This window comes from Poecilia reticulata, linkage group LG3 (genome assembly GCF_000633615.1).
Source record: "Poecilia reticulata strain Guanapo linkage group LG3, Guppy_female_1.0+MT, whole genome shotgun sequence".
Classification (NCBI taxonomy): domain Eukaryota; kingdom Metazoa; phylum Chordata; class Actinopteri; order Cyprinodontiformes; family Poeciliidae; genus Poecilia; species Poecilia reticulata.
The window spans coordinates 19,627,333-19,645,715 of record NC_024333.1 but is presented as its reverse complement, the minus strand read 5'-3'; the positions used below and the strand labels follow the sequence as shown (position 1 = coordinate 19,645,715).

The 18,383-nt window shown below is 40.5% G+C and overlaps 2 protein-coding genes across 2 annotated transcripts in view; one reads left to right on the top strand and one right to left on the bottom strand.

Moving 5' to 3' along the window:
- Window positions 1–10,963, bottom strand: part of aldh1a2 (aldehyde dehydrogenase 1 family, member A2) — a 33,761-nt gene extending 22,798 nt beyond the window's left edge. The window contains exons 1-2 of the mRNA XM_008405372.2: window positions 10,652–10,963; window positions 168–272 (exon numbers count right to left, since the gene is read on the bottom strand). Of these exons, the coding sequence (XP_008403594.1) occupies window positions 168–272; window positions 10,652–10,768 (222 nt within the window). The 5' untranslated portion in view covers window positions 10,769–10,963. The remainder of the gene's footprint in view (window positions 1–167; window positions 273–10,651) is intronic.
- A 3,640-nt stretch (window positions 10,964–14,603) lies between these two features.
- Window positions 14,604–18,383, top strand: part of aqp9b (aquaporin 9b) — a 14,910-nt gene continuing 11,130 nt past the window's right edge. Inside the window, exons 1-2 of the mRNA XM_008405371.2 lie at window positions 14,604–14,827; window positions 15,485–15,611. Coding sequence (XP_008403593.1) covers window positions 14,726–14,827; window positions 15,485–15,611 — 229 coding nt within the window. The 5' untranslated portion in view covers window positions 14,604–14,725. The remainder of the gene's footprint in view (window positions 14,828–15,484; window positions 15,612–18,383) is intronic.

The window sequence follows — 18,383 nt, the reverse complement described above, 5'->3', positions numbered from 1 at the left end:
ACTCTGGACTCATTCTGGACTCATTCTGGACTCAATCTGGATTCACTCTGGACTCACTCTGGACTCATTCTGGACTCATTCTGGATTCATTCTGGACTCACTCTGGTCTCACTCTGGACTCGTTCTGGACTCACTCTGGATTCACTCTGGACTCATTCTGGACTCACCTTATCCGCCTCCTGGACCTCACAGATCTGCTCTCCGGTCGCCGGGTTGCACACGGCGAAGGTCTTCCCACTAACGGAGTCATGCCACTCGTTATTGATGAAAATCTGCAGGGAAAATACATTTTCACTCTTCAGCCACACTTAAAGCTGAACCGCTTCGACTCTCTGATATAACGCAGCAGCGAGTGGAAAGAATGGCTGCTGCTGCTGATGCTGCATGCTTGTGTTGCTGCTTTAAGTAAGCTGGTTGCTGCAGCAGAGCCTGTGAAAGAGTAACGGCTCTCAGGCTGCAGGCCCAGCATGTCCAGCCTCTCATGTAAGCGATATGGGAGAATCTCTGGAAATCTGGACAGAGATTCCTGTGTGTCCAGCATTGCTCTCTGGGGAGTGCTCCACCATGCAGACAAAGGGGGTGGGTTAGTGTGAGACCGTGTGTGTGTGTGTGTGTGTGTGTGTGTGTGTGTGCGTGCGTGCGTGTGTGTGTGTGTGGTGGGGCTGGAGGGCGAGTAGGGGGGATAAATCCCTATCAGACACAAGACCCCCAAGCACAGAGACACACGTTTCACAACATCGCCGCTCATTTACGAGATCATAAAACACGTGCTGCGCTTGGTTTCTGTGAAGCGTTAAAGCAAGTCTTCCGTTAAACAACCGGCCGGGATTCCAAACACGGCATCCTTAACGTCTATGAAGAGCAAAAAGAAAATAAATGTTTAGACAACGGCGCTAAGTGAGAATTGTGTCTGCAAAGGAGAGCAAAGATGAGTTTTGGGACTCCAGATGAAAAGCGCAGCAAAACGTGAGGTGTGTCTATTGAAGGAGACATGTTTAGACTCATTAGGAGGAACGCTCACGGTCTGTTTTTAATGGCTGTCAGTCCTTTTGATAGATAGAGTGCAAGGAGAACATCTGCTGGCACAAATCCCTCTGTGTATACATGTTCTCTTACCATCCTTCTCCTCCGACGCTCTGAGAGCAAACCTGAGAGGCAGGGTTCAAGTATCCCACCGGCCGGAGCCCTCCTAAACTCTCCAACATGTTTACCCCAATAAACGCCTCCCGTTAAGGACTTTTTAATTGGCTGCAAACCTCTTTTTCTGTTCACGCTCAGGCTGCTTTGACATCCAGCTTACTGACTGATAGTGCAGACGCACTTATGGATGAACTTCAAAGGAGATACAGCATCTTAAGAGACTCCTTAAACTGATCAGTTTCTCTAATTTTACTCTTCATAGGTTTATGTTTGATTTAAATGAACATTGTTCTTCTATTCCATGAACTACTGACAACATGTCTCTGAAATTAGAAGCAAAAATTTTGTATTTATTTGCAAAAATGACAAATGGTCAAAATAACAAAAAAGATGCAGTAATTTCAGACCTCAAATAATGCAAAGGAAGCAAGTTCATATTAATTTAAAAACAACAATACTGATGTTTTAACTCAAGAAGAGTTCAGAAATCCACATTTGGTGGAATAACCGGGAGGTTTTCAATGAGGTTCAGTGCAGTGGGCTTTCTCTCAGTTTTTTCCAGAGCTGTATTTAAGATGTACCATCCTCCAGTCGACGAAACGTACACTGAAAAAACACAAATATCACCAAGACTAAACTAACTCACAAGTAACTTTTCAGCAGATATGGAGCTTGTTTTGAGTCAACAATTGCTTATTATTGATTAAAAACAAGGAATAGTTCAATTGGCAGATTATTTAATTTGTAACTATACGCTTTCCCATGAGCTCAAGTGTCTCACTGAGAAACTCCTACTAGGTTGGTTTTGTCTTATTTCAAGTATACTGAGATATTTGCTCTAGAAACTAAACCAAAATTAAGATTTTATGTTTTGCAGTGGAGTTACTTCTCTTTATTTTCTATGCCGCCTTTAATCTGCTGCTCATTAAGAGCACTTCATAAAATTGTCAGTAACTATAAGGCGAAGAGGGCCCTGTGCAAAAAAACAAAAAGTCCTGCAGAGCGCTGAATTAGTTTTTAAATTTATAGGGGCCACTGAAGTGGGGCGCCCTAAATCAGAGGAGCCCCCCTGACAGCCTCAACAGCCTGGGCAAGAATGCGGACCATGGGTAGCTTTATCCGTGGCGTAACCCCTCTGGTTGGATGCCACTAAAGGAGAAGGGATAAAGCACAAAAAAACGCAGTGGAGCAGGCCCCACCTAAATCACGGCGAGAAAAGGACGACTGTCAGATGCCGCTTGGCTCGGCCGTCTCGCTGGGCTCAGACTGGTGCGAGACTTTTGTCCCGGTTCCATTGAGAGGCTTGATTAAGATGACAGGCCCGGGTTGTAAATCAACTCTCAAGGTTTCTTAAAATTACTTTTTAGGATCGTTTCGGACAAGAGGGCAAAGAACGTAAGGATAAAAAAAAAAAAAACCCAGAGCAAGGGTGCACATTTTCAAATGACTAATGGTGTTTTCTTTTCCCCTTTCCCTGCAGGGTCTTTGCTATCGCTTCACATAATGGGTCTGTGTTTATGAAAGTTTGAGCTGCCGTCCAGAAAGTGCAGTAAAACGTCTCCTTTTATTACTAGAAAATACATTTGTTTGTTGTTCCTTAACAACCCTTTGAATTGTTAACTTTTGCAACGCTGCAACATAAAGAGGCTTTCCAAAACTAATCACACTCTCAGTAGGAGAACTGTTCCACATTTTGAAATGTTGCAACCACAAACAACAACGCAGTTTATTAGCCTTTATCAGATAGTCTGACATGAAGTTGAACATAATTGTGTGCTGGCAGGAAACGGTTATTTAAAGTCTTCACAAATAAAATCTGAAACCGTTGAGTGCAATTGTATTCCCCCCACTAAATCAGAGAAAATTTGAGTCTACAACAATTAGAGACTGAGATTCTTGTCCATTTTTTCTTTGTAAAAAATGGAACAAAGTTCAATTAAAAGCAGCTGTAAGTTTTTCCAGAATTGCCCTGGATTTAGCCATCTTCCTTCCCGTCGCTTTCCTTTTCCCTGCCAATAAAAAGCTTTCACCGCAGCATGACACTTCCATCGCCATGTTTTACCATGAAGGTTGATTTGTGGAGTTACTTTTCCGACCCTTTTGCACGTTTCTACCACCTGATAGTAGCTGCGCAAGCTAGAGATAACATGCAACAGTCATTAAGGTTCTTTTTCAGATCACCTTCCAGAAAGACCAAAATTGTCCAATAAATTATTAATAAATGTCGCATTGATAGTTTTCCCGATGGAGCTGCGGATCCGTGCAGCTCCTCCAGAGTCATCATGATGGTATTCCCAGAACAGCTACGTTTACACCAGAGGTGCAAATATTTCAGTGTGTAACGATTTGGTTCTGATTTTTAGGGTTACAATTTGATTCTGAAACTATTTTTAATTCAGAAACCTATTTGTCAAATTAAAATGGTCTACAGTTTCTGCTTAAATTATGTGACTGATGAGAGGAAAAGACTGTAAATATTTAAAATGTTTATTTAAAACCACTCTATAAAGCGCAATCAATTTATATATGTAAAAAAAAATAAAAATAGGTCTGTGCATACAGTTCTTAAAATTACCAGTATTAGGTTAGCTTTAGCTGCCTGGCTTTTTTCAAAATAAAAACATACAAGTAGACGCATAATGCGACATGCAGATTTCTGAGCATTTTTAATTGATTCAAAATTAAAAATGCAATTCTTAATAGAATCAATTTTCTAGTTTACATTACGGTTAAATTGCACAAGTGGACTCTAATTAACTAGAACGAAGGAAACTGGCTCCAAACTGCGTTTTTATTTTATGGGCAATCAGCGTAAAGCAAGCTGGATGCATTTTGTTTTAGAAATGTTTCTAAATGTTGTACTTTTTTCCTTCCACCTCACAGTTATGAACTACTCTGTTGGTCCAGCACACAAAACCCAAACGCACTGAAGTCGTAACACTGAAGTAGTCTGTGTCATTACTTGAGTCGACGTACTGAACCTACTGGTCAATAATACTCCAGAAAAAGTCAAATTAAAAGTAGCTCTGTCCAGTTATTACTTAAGTGAAACTAATAAGAGTGTGTACTTTCAAAAATACTTAAGTATTAAAAGTTTTTTTAGTGTAGTCGAGAATAATTTCAGCTAAATTGGAGAGATCGCAGATCGTATAAGGCAACACAAGTGGGACAAAAATGACTATTCTTCCTCTCCCAGCTAGTTTAAAGCTCCATATCGCCACCTACAGTATGGGGGTGTAATTTTACTGTGTGTCGGTGGAACAAAACTACACAAACACAGCCAGAAGAAAAGTCAATAGAGAAATGCAGCGGAGTGAAAGTATTAACTTTATGCAAAAAATGCCACTCAAGCAAAGCTCCAATTCTCAACAACTGTACGTATAAGAGCAATAAATATACTTCATTACCTCTGAACAAAGGTGTTGATATTTTTGCAAGGCAGTGTGTGGTGGACGCCTGAGCAAAGCTTACAGGCCAAGAATGTCTGCACAGGTCAGAGGGCAGCTGCAAATATTTAGCAGCGCTCGTGCTTTTCACTGAAAGCTGTCAGTCCCATCATCTCAACCTAAAGTTGGGACACCTTTTAAAATTATTACACACTTTCAATCAGCAACAAATTGCTTCAGTCGTTGTTCCAGACAATGGCTTCCACTTAAAGAAACGTTTTTCGTGACCATAAATTTTTTTAAGTGCCCTGAAGTAGGAGAAGCCAAAATACTTTCCGCTGCCAACAAAACATCTGTCTGGCTCTCTGCTTCGTCTCACGGCTCAGATGCTGGCAGGCCGGAGGAATCTGTGAAGCCCCTCGTCTTTTCTCTCTGAAGCGGGGAGGACGGTGGCCGGATTTAAGGACGTGTGTGTGTTTATGCGCGACACCACGAGCTCCCGCAGCCCAGACGTGTCCTACGGGCTCCGAAAGCGGCTCGTCTGAGCAGGAAGTTTCATATCCTCCCCCATCGCAGGACCTCTGCTTCCTCTCTGCGTCTGGATGGGTTTCAGGAGCCTTCATAATTACTACTGTTACAAGTGAGGAGAGCATGTGAAAGGGGAGAGCAGCCGGTGGGTTTTCTTTTTTCTTCTCTTTTCCTGCTCCTGCTTCTCTTCACATGTTTGACACCATGGAGCCGTCATGTTTCTCATGCACACTCTCAGAGACAATGCCACCCCGCACTCCTGCGTTTCTGAGGGGGAGACCCCTCTGCCGCTCACTGGCAGCGTCTTTTACTTGTCGCTGTGTGTGTGTGTGTGTGTGTGTGTGTGTGTGTGTGTGTGTGTGTGTGTGTGTGCGAGCGTGCGTGAGCATGTGTGTGTGTGTGTGTATGTGTGTATGTGTGCGTGCGTGTGTGTGTGTGTGTTTGTGTGAGACGACTCCAAAATTAATTCAAGCAGCACTTTTAAAATGAACTGTGCTTATTAAGTTTATTTATTTCATGAGTGTCATTTTTTAGACACCTAATAATAATACTGAATTTATTTCTGAATGTTTTGGAGGGAAATCAGTTCAATCTGCTTTGAATAGAGAAAAATGTGCTGCTAAATAAGTATATGAATATCTAAAAATATTAATAAAAACTATGAAAAAAACACAAAATGTTCTCTTATTTTTGGTTGGTAAAAATAACTAAAATTATTGTTAATTCCTAAATGCCACAAAAAAATCAACTAAATTGTTTTAAAGACTTTTTTTTATATTTTTTTATATTTTTGCTTATTTAATTGTACGCAGTTGTTTAAATGTCCTGTGACTAAATATATATTTGCCCGCTTATCCATAACAACCGGAACTTTTAATATGTAGCAAGTTATTTTTTTTAGGACCGTCCATTACGGCAGGGGTGAAATTACCGTAAAAACCTGATATTGGCTGGAAAGCGCAACGTCTCCCCTTTCAGAAACCGTTGGAATTTTTCAGACAGCGTTCCGTGTGGCTGAATTACGGTACTGCAAATATGGCTGAACCGTCGGCTCTACATTTGGTCTGGAAGGATTAAAATTGAGAAGTTTACATACACTTGTAAAATTACTTTTGTACGATTTGGTTCAGAGGAAACTCAACAATAATTTGGTGGCATTTTGGTCCATTCAGGTCTGTAAGTCACTTTGAAATACGAAGTTCTTTTGTCCTTAAGATACTTTATAATTAATTTGGCCGAATGCTTTGGGTCATTGTCAATATGTGCCCCGATCTTTTACTTCCTGGCTGATCTCTTCTAACTTTCTTTCTACATGATGCCACAGATTTTGTGAAGCGCACCAAAACGCCCCCACAAGATGATGCTGCCCTTCATGTTCTTCAGAGCTGTGATGATGTTCGCCGTTTCCTCTAAATGTGTCGATAAGAACACATTTAGAGGATTACAGTCGTTTTGTTAATTTGTCCCAGGATTCATTTGCTATCTGTAATCTGGGTTTTGACCTTCCTCTTGGAGTAATGACCTCTTCCTGCCGAATGACCTTTCCTGTCTCGTTTTGGTGTGGATCGTAAGCATCTCCTGGCTTCATCCAGCATCTTTACACTGAAATATCTTCATCACACAGAACCCGTCCTCTTTCTGCTGCACATCCTCATGCTGTTCATGCTTCACTATAATTATTTGAACAGATGAACTTGGCTTCTTCAGACGTCTGGAAACTGCAGCCGATGATGAACCAGGTTTTTCGAAATCCACAAATCTCTTGTCGATTTTTTGTATAATTTCTTTAGATTTTTTTCCATGATGTCACAGAAGGAATCAGTGTGGCTAAAATCCATCCTCACTTCAATTAACTCAAATGTTGTTAATTAATCTTTTTAATTAAAATTTTTCACAGCAGGTTTGAAATGCACGGTCCACTTCTGAAATTAAAGAAAGTAATAAAAACTTTCTGTGATATTTTGCAAATAGAAACAATGTTGGTGCTCAAAACTTGCCCTAAACTTTAGCTTAACTTTAGAGCAAGTTTCCCTACAAGTTTAAACTAAACTAAAGGAAAAGTTTATCTTATTTGAAATACAAACGATTGATTTCTTATCTGTGTATTTTACATGCTGTATGTAAATGCGAATGCACCTGAAATCTCTCTGTTTGGCTGTGATATCTGCATGTCTGTGAAAGTGTCACATATTAGAAAACCAGGCTGTTAAAAAAAATGTTTTTAAAGCTCAGTAAGACAAAAACTGAATCCTCCTATGAAGGGTTAACGAAGGAGAGAAAAACGGCAGATTCATTTCCATGCATCAGCAATGAAAACTGACCTCTTCACTCTAATTACTGAGGCTTTGACGTGTTTCCTGTGTACTTTACAGTTCTTTAAAAGTCAAGTCAAGGGAGTGTTAAAAGAAAATTTTTGCATAGTTTCACTCTTGGGATCAGTAGACAGAGAGGAAGTAATTTATAAAGAAACTCTCTTTCGCAGACAAACACAGAGGAAGGTTTTTTTTTCTGTGTGCGCACTGAAGGAAGAGTTTAGTGCAACAGATTTATGAAGCCAAGTGTTTTCTATAATGACACCGCGAGGATTTACACGTCGAACAAAGAACGGAGAGGAAGTTGGAGGGGTAACCTCGCTGTCACTCGTCTCCCTTCAGCTGTGATTAAGAGACGAGGGGACGCGATGTTGACGTCTGAGCCCGGACCGTAATTTACAGTTGCTGCACAAGTGGGCATTTCACACCGACGGACACATTGATGGTGCTGCACACTTAGCCTGTCACGGCCAAAGAGATGTGCGCGGCGGAGCCTGGCGGCCATGTGATGTTGTGTAAGCGGAGGGAAAGGAGAAGGGAGAGAGGAGGCTCTCGCTGTGCTCGTCGTGATAAATCATCGTATCCCCCGACTTTGGGCTGCGTTTGATCTCGATCGCGGTAAGATGGAGGTTTTGAAGTGAAAAACTCCAGGACTGCAGGTCAGGCTGTGGCAAGGCGGGGCCGCTAACCCACACAGTGAGGCAGGGTCATAATTTACACCCCGGCGGACAGCAGCAGAGCATCGGGGAGCCCCCGAGCCTCCATCTGTACTATCTCAATCAGTGACAGATTGATGGAGGCTCCTCTTCATGCAAACCAAAGAGGACGTCTCTGCATTGGCTGCTCTACAAACACACGGGCCCTCGGCAGGCGGACTCAGAGCAGGTTCCTATGGTGAAAAGTGCACTTATGCCACCATGAGCAAAGCAACAAAGAAAATTTATCACTTTTGATTGGATTAGGAGATCTGTAACTCACACACCGAACAAGGCTAATGAGCTCTAGCAGCTTTTAAGTTCACCAGATTTGTGGCACAGGTCATTATCCAATTACAGCCTCAATAAAACCAACGAGGACATTTTTACAAAACAAAACATCAAAATAAAGCTGTTATGAAACTTTTTATTTATTTATTTTTTAAGTTTTCAGATTTTACCATGTACTGGATTTATTTATCACAAGCTGAAAAACGTAAAAAGAAACAAACAAACAAAAACAAAACAAAACAAAAAAAAAGCAGGAATGGTCCCGGCTTTTATTCCCCCTTTCTGTTAAATTCGTCCCACAGAGTGTCTGGTTTAACAGCTCATTATCACCAAGCTGTGTGAAAAATCACAAAGAGGTAGCTGACGGGAGAATAACCTCAACAAACTCACTTTTCCTCCCTCCTTCTACACGTGGAAAAGCACAAAAACGTCAGTAAGTAGTAATCATCACTCTCTTGTTCTTCCTATTTGAACGATTTCTGCCAAGTAAAGGTGAGAGTAAGGGACTAATTAAAGTAAAGTTACTTATGCATGTTGAATTATCCCAGATTTGCACACAAAGGGAGACGTCCAATACAATTACACAATGTGACTTTGTAAGGTGAGCCGTTCATGACTCGGTGAAGGGACAAGGGGCAATAACCGTTTTTTTTTTTATCACAAGCTTCTCTCTTCGACAGGAGTTCTGTCAGGGCAGGACAATCTATCAGCCATATCTCTATTTACAGGCATGTCTGATGCAATCCGTCTGATGTTAAGTTATGGAAAATTGAACGTTCGCATCTCCAAACCGGTCAGTTTCGAGGACATCTCTCCAGCGCAGGGTGGAGTTCAGGAACCGGGTGTGAGGAGAGCCCACATCAGGGGTGCCCATAAATCAGAGCCCTTCTGCCCCCTGGTCCGCCGGGCCGGCAGGGACTGGATGATCCAAATTCCTGGAGGTTAATTCACCAAGTCGCTCCCTAAATTTCCTCCAGTGCTCCATCGTTTCCACCTCTTCAGGGGAAGGGAAGCGCGCGGCTCAACCTGCAACGTGCGCCATCCTCCTCTGCATGCAGCCGCGTGGCCTTTGCTCTCAAAACACTGGATACGTGTTAACACAAAGCAGTTCCTCCCACATTATCGCCGGTCTGTCCCTCCATAGACGCCCTTTTGTCTTGCAATCATAAAAACACTTGTTCTGCAGGAGGAGCGCTCAAGAGGCCAGAAACTGGAGCACGCTGCTCACAACCAGACCTCCAACTACACATTCCTACAGGGATCCGTCCAAAAACGCCTCACTGTGGAGTGCCTCGCTTTTCTATAGAGTGCCACCATTTATATCAGAAATCACATTTTACTACTTTACTTTCTTTACTTTCTTTACGCGTTTTCCCAGTTTGCTTCTGCATACCCCCCCCAACCCCCCCCCAAAAAAGAAAAAAGAAAAGTATTTTCAGCAAAGCAGCCCAGCTGCAACAAGACACACATTTCACCTCCAAACTATTCACCCTCTGAACAAACTTCAGGTCAGCAAAGACTAAATCTCTCACCGAAATCGTAACATTGAGCTACTACTTGGATTTGAACTCTAGGTGTTTTGCCATTATAAACTCGACTAAAAGCAAATACTGTAAGTCGTTGGCATGTGTTTGAATTTGTCTCAATTCCACTGAGGCCTAATTTCACTGTGAGCTATTATAATGTAAATTGAGGGACTAGAAAAAAAAAACCCATAAAAGCTTCATGATGAGAATTAAATGAGAAACAGAGAGGCTTTTTGTTCCAATTTTTGCTGTTTTCTATAAAATTTTAATAGCCCCATAAAAATGCAGTTTATAAATTGGTTTCCCGCAGCGAAGTGAAATAATGTAATAATGTCTGCAGTCCAGGTGAAATGAAAAATGAAACAACATGACAGGAAGAGCATGTGACTGGTTGTAAATTTTTAGCAGCGTCTAAAATTCAACGCCCGCTTTTTTTTTAAATTATTATTATTGCCCCATCAAATACTTTCAATTTAATTCGGCCTCTTTAAGCAAATCAATTACGAGACTTTATCACAATCTCAGCAGTGCGAGTAAAACGTGTTTTTTCTTAAATGTGTAATTTATTGAGAGCGTGTGCGAGCGAAATTAGAAATATTAAGTGCGCCTCCGTCGTAGGGAGGATGTTTCCACTCAGTTGGGACTTTAGATAGTAATTAATAAATAATAACGCTGTGACGTTCAGTCCGTGGGGAAAAAAAACTCCGCGCAAACTCTGGAGAAAAGTCCAGATCTCGGAGCTGAGAGCGCAGCCGAACGGGACGGGAACAGACCTTGGTGTGCTTGATCTCCGGGTTGGGCACCGGGGAGGGCATCAGCTGGAGGGATGCCATGAGAGCAGCCGGGTCGCTCTTCACCTCTCCGGGGATCTCGATCTTACTCGAAGTCATCGCGGCTGGTCGCTCCGCTCGTCTTCCTGCCTGCCTGCCTGCTTCCCTGCTCACTGCGCCTTCCTCCGGTGTTTCCTCCTTCCAGCGGGTTTCTGATTAGAGCTCCGGGTTCCTTCCTGGGTTTATAGCCAGGTGTCGGCTGCGGTTCGTTTTCATTGGGCGAGGAGAGAAGGGGGAAAGGGCCGTCCTTTTGAAAATTAAATCCGAGCATTTACATAAATGACCTCAAGCCATGCGTGTTGGGGAGGAGGAACACACGCACCCCACCCGCCTCACACTCACTTTCCTCACTCGCTTTCACTCCACGCAACAGTTGGAGCTTTTTTTTTTCTTCTTTTTTTTTTACATGCTTAATTCATAGTTTTACATACACAAATATCACGCTCACAGAGCCTGCGGCGAGTTATCACACAGGTCTGGAACTGATTATCTCATATGTGCGCAGAGCGCTGATAATAACTCCGCATATTAAGGTTGCGGCTGTTTTAAATTGCACAGGAAAAAAATAAAAGGGAAATAGGTCCCAGATCTGAGCCGTAATATTTTTTTAAATGAAGTCTTCTGGCTCCTATGTGTTAAGATTTGATTTAGTTTAGAAGTAAAAGTCACTCCAATAAGGTCGTCATTAACAATTTCCTGCATAGGTGACATAAAAGTGTCACCCTGCCTTTCAGCTCGCTCTCACCCTGCGGGCTGATTTGCCTAACACAACCTCCCCACGGCCGGCGCTGTCATGTAAATCGCGAACTGCAGGGATTGCTGCAGCTCGCCGGGGTGCTGTGGGCACAGATTTGTCCTGCAGGTGATAATTCCTCCCAGAGTCTCCTTTCAAAAGCGCCCAATAAACATCCGCACATCGCTGCACTTGGGCGCAGTGTTTGGCCGCTTGCGGGTTTCTTCTCGTTCCGCATTTATATGATTCAAACAGGTTTCAATACAAGCTCAAATGAACCCAAGTAAATAAAAGAGCAGAGTTATTGGAACCAACCCTGTGTTAAGATGTGATTGCCTCCTAACTGGTTTAGTTGCTGGCAGCAACTGGTTTCAAACCATTTCACGACTGGTGCGCAACAAATTCTGCAGAGTTAAATTAACACTATGCCGAGTCTATTAGGTCCCTTTCAGAATTGGCATTAATTTAACTCTTACAGAGTTATTTCAACAACAGTTTGAGTAGTTATAACTTTTTCAAGTGCTAAAATTACTCAATTTCTTGTTGAAATAACTGAAAATATTTAAATTAACTCCAATTCTGACAAGGACCAAATAGATTGGTCACAGTGTTGATTTAACTCTGCAGAGTGTTTTAGTTTGTCCCACTCTGCTTTGCAGAATGAATTTAATCCATCGCCAACATCCCTACTTTTGACTGTTCGTCATGTTGTTTGAATGTTGACTGTAATGGGACCAAAATTGCCACCTTTGTCTCGCAAACCTGCAGAATGTTTCCCAAAATCATCATCAAAATGTTTTGAGTCATTGCATTCTTTCAAGTCCAGACGGGTTTTCAGTTTGTGAATCTGAGGAAGCCGAGGCCTATACAGCACTTTCAGATGTTGGTCTTTCTTTTTTGTAAGAATTTGTTCCACTGGTTCATCACCGTTTCCTGTCTTCTGCTGCATTATGGGAGATCCGAAGCGTTAGGAATGGCTTCAGACTTTCTGTAATGGGATGAAGCTGTTATTTTAAGAGATGTTTTAGGGTCATTTATGTTGCCAGTCAGGTTAAGTTTCAGTGATTCGGTAGGAATCACGCGACTGAACTCAGCCTTCCAAACAATGTGATTGTTCACAATTAATTTCTGATGTCACGAGGATGGAGGAAGTTGCTTTTTCAGCTGTTTGCCTTCAGGAATGAGCTCAACATTTTTTTATTATTATTATTCTGGTTGTCTCTGTCTGACTTTTTTTAGTCAGACAGAGACTAAGTTTTAGATAAAGTTCAAATGCTTTACCTCCTTTCCAAAGAAATGCCTTTGCAGCTCAACAGAAGCAGAAGCTGTTTCAGGATTAACGGAGATCTTACTTGTGTTTGAAATGTACATCATCAGACAAAAATGAGGGGGAGAGGGGGGAAATATTACTTCTCCCGTTGGATTAAAGACTCAACATGAAGGTTTGCAAGCTCAGCTTCTTGACAGGACAAAGAAGAAGTTTGGAGACAGATGTAGCTCCATCATTTGCAAACCCCGGAGTGGGTGCTTTTCCTCCATCAGCACATCAGTGCTTTTTCACAGCCTGGGCGACACTCTCCAAAGTGTCTGTTTCACATCAAAGCGGACATGCCTGCAGCCGTGACGTTGATTAATGGATTCAAAAACATCCCGTCCTCCGCCTGTCGCCTCACCTTTTCTTCTTCTTTCTTTCTTTTTTTTTTTTTTCACAAAGCCCAGCAAACGGAAGATAAGACGTACCGGAGCAGAAGGTGTGAGCAGCGCCTCAAACGCATTCATCGAGCGCCCTCTGTCGGAAGAAACGAGTTTTTCCACGTGTTGCACAAGTTGATGGCTGTAAAATGCAGCAGGCACCGAGGTGGTGACAAGCAACAAAAAAAAATAATAATAATAAAGAAGAAACGTGGAGAAATGACAAATGGGATGAGTGGAAGGAATCTGTGTTGGCTTCCAGCTGCATGAGGAAAGAAATGAGAAATACGTTGTGACAGAGCATTAAAGTGACTTGGATAAGCTCGAGTGCCTCTGAAGGATTGGTAAATGATGCGTGGCTGATTATTTCAAAACCGTAAAACTCGCAGAAATAAAGTCCAATTGTTTATTTTCCAAACGTTAAAATGTTGTGTGAGTGATTGTTCGTGTGACGAGAAAAGCCAAAAACGTGAACCGTGTCATAAACACTGGGTGAATATAAAAATATAATAATAATAATAATAATAATAAAAACTATTTATTTTAAATTTTATAATTATGACTCAGTTAAGTGCAACGCGTGTTTATCTTTAACCAAACAGCAGTGTGTACTCCACAGATTTTCCTTTTTTAACAAAACGGTTTTTATTACGTTTATAATGACTCATAAAACATTATGGAGATAAAAATGTGTTTGTTCACACTGTAAACAATGTGTGTTGTTTTAAGTGTAAATTATTGTTTTTAAAACAGGAATTTATTACAGACAATGTGCAAATGTGACTGTGTGGTTTGTGAAATAAATATTATCGGTAATTAGCAGTATTGGGTTGTATATTCTGTTTACATCATGTTACGGTAGATGTGCAATGCATGCTGGGAAAATTAAAAAAATCTGAAGCTTAGTTAGTCCTAATAAAAATAGTTTAGAGTTGCTAACTCTTGGTTACTGTAAAATGTTAATTTTTACATGATTTAAAACGACTTTTATTTTGATAACATAAACCATTTGAAGCTGTTCAAACAGACCATCTGTAATTTGTTTTTACAGTAAAAATGTCTTACAGAGTTAGCTGTGATCATTTAATATCAATTTTCCTGTAAAATAAATTAGAAGAGATGCTTTAAAGATAAAGTGAGTTATTTTAGCAATCGCCTATTTACAGTGTAATAAATATTCTTATTTGCCTCTAAAAGCAAAAACAAACCTAACAAATTAGGTTGAGATTTTGTTTCCTTTTCCTTATTTATTGTAAAACTAATATTTCTAAAGGAACTTGAATGTGTCTTGTTTGGGTCTGAATTGCGTGGATCCAGACATTATTACTGTAATAATAATAATAATAATAATAATAATAATAATAATAATAATAATAATAATAATAATAATAATAATAATGTGTTTTTTTAAGCGGACCCCTTGTGGCTGTCCCGGGAAACAGAAGCAGGGAGCTTAGCGCGTCCGGCAGTGGGAGGCGACAGCCTGCGCTCTCAGCTCCGCACTGCCTCCATCAGAGCTGTTGGCTGTTTGTTGTGATCGGAGGAAGGCGTCAAACAGTCCCAGAAAGCAACGCCGACAACAACAACAGAGCATGGAAGAAGAGAGCAGGAGGAAGATGAAGGAGAAATTTGGCCTGAGGCGGGACATCTTGAAGGAGTTCCTGGCGGAGTTTCTGGGGATCTTCGTCCTGATCGTGAGTGTTTTTCCTCCCTCCCTCTGCACCTGTCACCCAGCTTAAACAGCCGCTTTAAAGCTGCTAATAAGAGTCTCTGCGGACTGACCGCTGTCCCTCACATGCCTCTGCTAGCAGATAACTGGAGGCTCTCCGAGGAGAAGGTGGAACTAATATGATGTTTTAGGGCTTTTTTTCCCCCCTCCACACATAATGTGTTTCTTATAGCTACCAAGGTTGTAAAAAGTAGATAATTATTGAAGTAATATGCAGAGCAGCACTGTGTTATCTTCCAGTAGAGAGTCCCAGCCTCCACCTGAAACCCTCATGAGCTGCAGCTGTCACCTCAAAGAGAAGAAAAAAGTCTGCTTTAATGTCTGGGACGGCCCATCAGAGGGGTGATGCATCTTCCACAACAACCCTTTTTATTTGTGGATGACTGCTTTCACCTCAACACTCCCCACCCTCCACCCCCTCTAAATTACTTGTGCCTTTTACCTAATAAGTGAGGGATTAATTATTGTTTTGAGCTCCAGCTTGGACAAATTGTCTGTGGCAGTCAGGGGCTGTTTGTGGACAAGAGGGCTAGTGTTAATGGTGAGCTTAATTGGAATGATTAGAAACAATGAGGCTTTTCTAGCTGCGCTCTTTGTGTTTTTGTTCTTGTCTGTGTCCCAGCTCTTTGGATGCGGTTCAGTGGCCCAGACGGTGCTGAGTAAAGGGGCTCTGGGAGAGCCGCTCACCATCCACGTCGGTTTCACCCTGGGAGTCATGATGGCCGTCTACATGGCGGGGGGAGTGTCAGGTAAGAGACGATTCAGACCGGTTTTCTCCAGGTCGACTCTGACTCCTGATTGGCGGAAAATATAGGAAGAAAATATGAACATTCTTCCACTTTCTCAACCAAAACTGTGTGCTTTCCCCTGGTTAATAGATAAATTGATGTCACTTTGTGTCGAACACCTGGAGAAAAGGCTGCGCTCACTGCAACTACTTCCTGGTGTTTCTGATTTACTTATTAACAATATATAGAGATTTTTTTTTCTTGTGTTATTTCTCTTTTTTTCTTTTCATCAACTTATTTTATTATTGTTTCTGTGCAGCACTTTGGTGCAGTTTTAAACTTGTTTTTAAAGTGCTATATAAATAAATTTGACGTTGACATGTAAAAGTTTGTTGATGTTTTGTAAAAGTTTTCTCCAAAAACTCAACTATTTCCAAGTCAAATTTTCTTCCAATATGATTAGAAAACATAAATCAGGCTGTTAGTTTCTGCAGTGAGGCAAGTGACAAATAGGCAAAATAATGTAACCTGATAACTGGGGGAAAATGGGACTCTGGTAAAAAAAAAAAAAGAAAAAAAAAAGCAGATAATGAAGATGGTCTATGTTTTGTTTGTGACATTTAATAAATTACTTTACAGTTTTCAGTTTTAATTCAAGCAGTAATTTGTGATTTAAGACCCACATAAGCACATATCAGGTGTAAATATGAGGCAGGATAAAATATAAATTAATTATGTCCTTTTCTGATCCTGCAAACATTTCAATTTTTGAGTTTTTACTTTCTGGCAATGAGAAGAAATGCTTTAATGTTTTGACTTTAAAAACAGTTTACTTATTCTCAAAGTACCTTTACTACTTGAACACTACAAAAAGTAATTTCAGAGGTTATTAAATGTCAGAAATTGAAATGATTACACATTTAATCAAGCATATTAGTTTGTAAATCCAAAATTACATTTTGATTATAATCTCATTTCAATATTTAACCTTTACCAAGTTGATACCTTTTGCTTTATTGAAACAAAGCAGATTATCAAAATGATCATCAACTATTTGTTTGAATTGAGGTGTTTTAGTTGCGCAAATACATTTATTCAATTAATTGTAATTTGACTAATTTGGTTTTTACACGTATAATTTCTGTTCAGAAATGTGGATTAACTCTGCAGCAGCAAAAAGTATCTTTATCCTGAGACAGACAACGGTGGTGAGAAAAATATTTATTCTTTATTCAGACGGGTTGCTGGATGTCTCCAACAAAACAAAACATTTTTTTAAATCACTTTAATTTATTTATTAATGGCTGTGTAGAGATAATTGTACTCATGTCAGCTTTACATTTAATGTTGTTTCTATTAAAACAAAACAATTTATTTCTGTCACTGAGATAAAAATGTCTCTCAAAAATGATAAAACGTAAAAAGAAACTGTGAGTATTTACATTTATACACATATAAAAAGAAACTCAATGTCATAAAATGATTTTACACTTCTTAAAAATCAACTAAGAGGAATTGCGACACTCCAACCAGGCTTGTAATTGCTGAGCAGCTTTTCTGCAGGTCTCCACTCTTATTTTAGCAACTTATCTTTGGCGATGAAGTTAAAGTCTTTGAGACTGGAAGGCATCCGCGCCATCATCCTAATCTTTTTCGCTCAGGATTCTGTCTGAGCCGCTTCGAAATGTTGTTGCTACTTCCAGTCAGAAGAAAAATGTCAGAAAAATAAGAATAAAAATCCTTTTTACCTAAATCTGTCAGGTTTGTCAGCAGTCACATTTTCTCAACTAAAGCTGCATATTCTGCAACAGCAGCAAAAACATGTGGCGTACTTTTAAATTAGTTGGAGTATTTCCAGTATGTTAGCTCTTATTTGTTCTTGTAGTAAACTTTTGTCAGTACTTTTTTTTTTTTGGTTGAGGCGTTGCGTGTTTGCATAATTATTCTGTCTGGTTTGGGAAGCCGTGAAGCTGGGAGTTCTGATGTAACCATAGCAACAAGGCGTTGTTTTTTTGTTTTTACAACTTGGAGCATCTGATTAGCGTCGCAAAAGATCCAATAATATCTAAACTATGACCCCAAATCCCAGAGGAGTTGAAGGAGGAGGCTTCATGGATGCAGCAGGGCAGGACCAATGAAAAGAGAGAGAAGGAGGAACTTCAAGCAGAAACTTCCTGCGATCGTAACAGGCACAGATAATTTCCAACGTCTCCGTCATACGGTGATGTTGTCACCCAGAAGGTGTTTCTGTGGAAAATCGTTTCTGCTGCCCAGAATGTGACCTGTTAACCCTTCCACACCAACAGTCTTCAATCAGAGGCCTCTTCAGATTTGTTGTGAGACTGACTGCTGCCAGACATCCTTCCATAACGACTCTTTAAAGATATGTGGACGATACAACAATGGACTTCACTTTAAGTATTTTTAAATTTTAATAACATAAACCATAGCACATCACTCATCAGGGTTCAGAGGTAAAGCAGTGACTGTCAGTGAGGAAGTGGTGAGAATATAAAGAGTTAAGAGACAAAAGGTCAAGATGACCGCAACAGATTCTAAGAAGCAGAAGTTTAATAGACCACAAAGTCATGTTTTGGAATAGTTAAGACAGAAAGTATATATAAAAAAATCTTTCTTTTGTGATTTACAGTTTATATAGTCAAACAGCAAAAAAGACAAAAGACATGCATTAATATACCTATTATTGTTTGAAAATGGTGTCAATTGTTACACTTTAGGTAAACAGAAATATTTTATTTATAATTACATAGATTTTCAGTTTATTATATATAT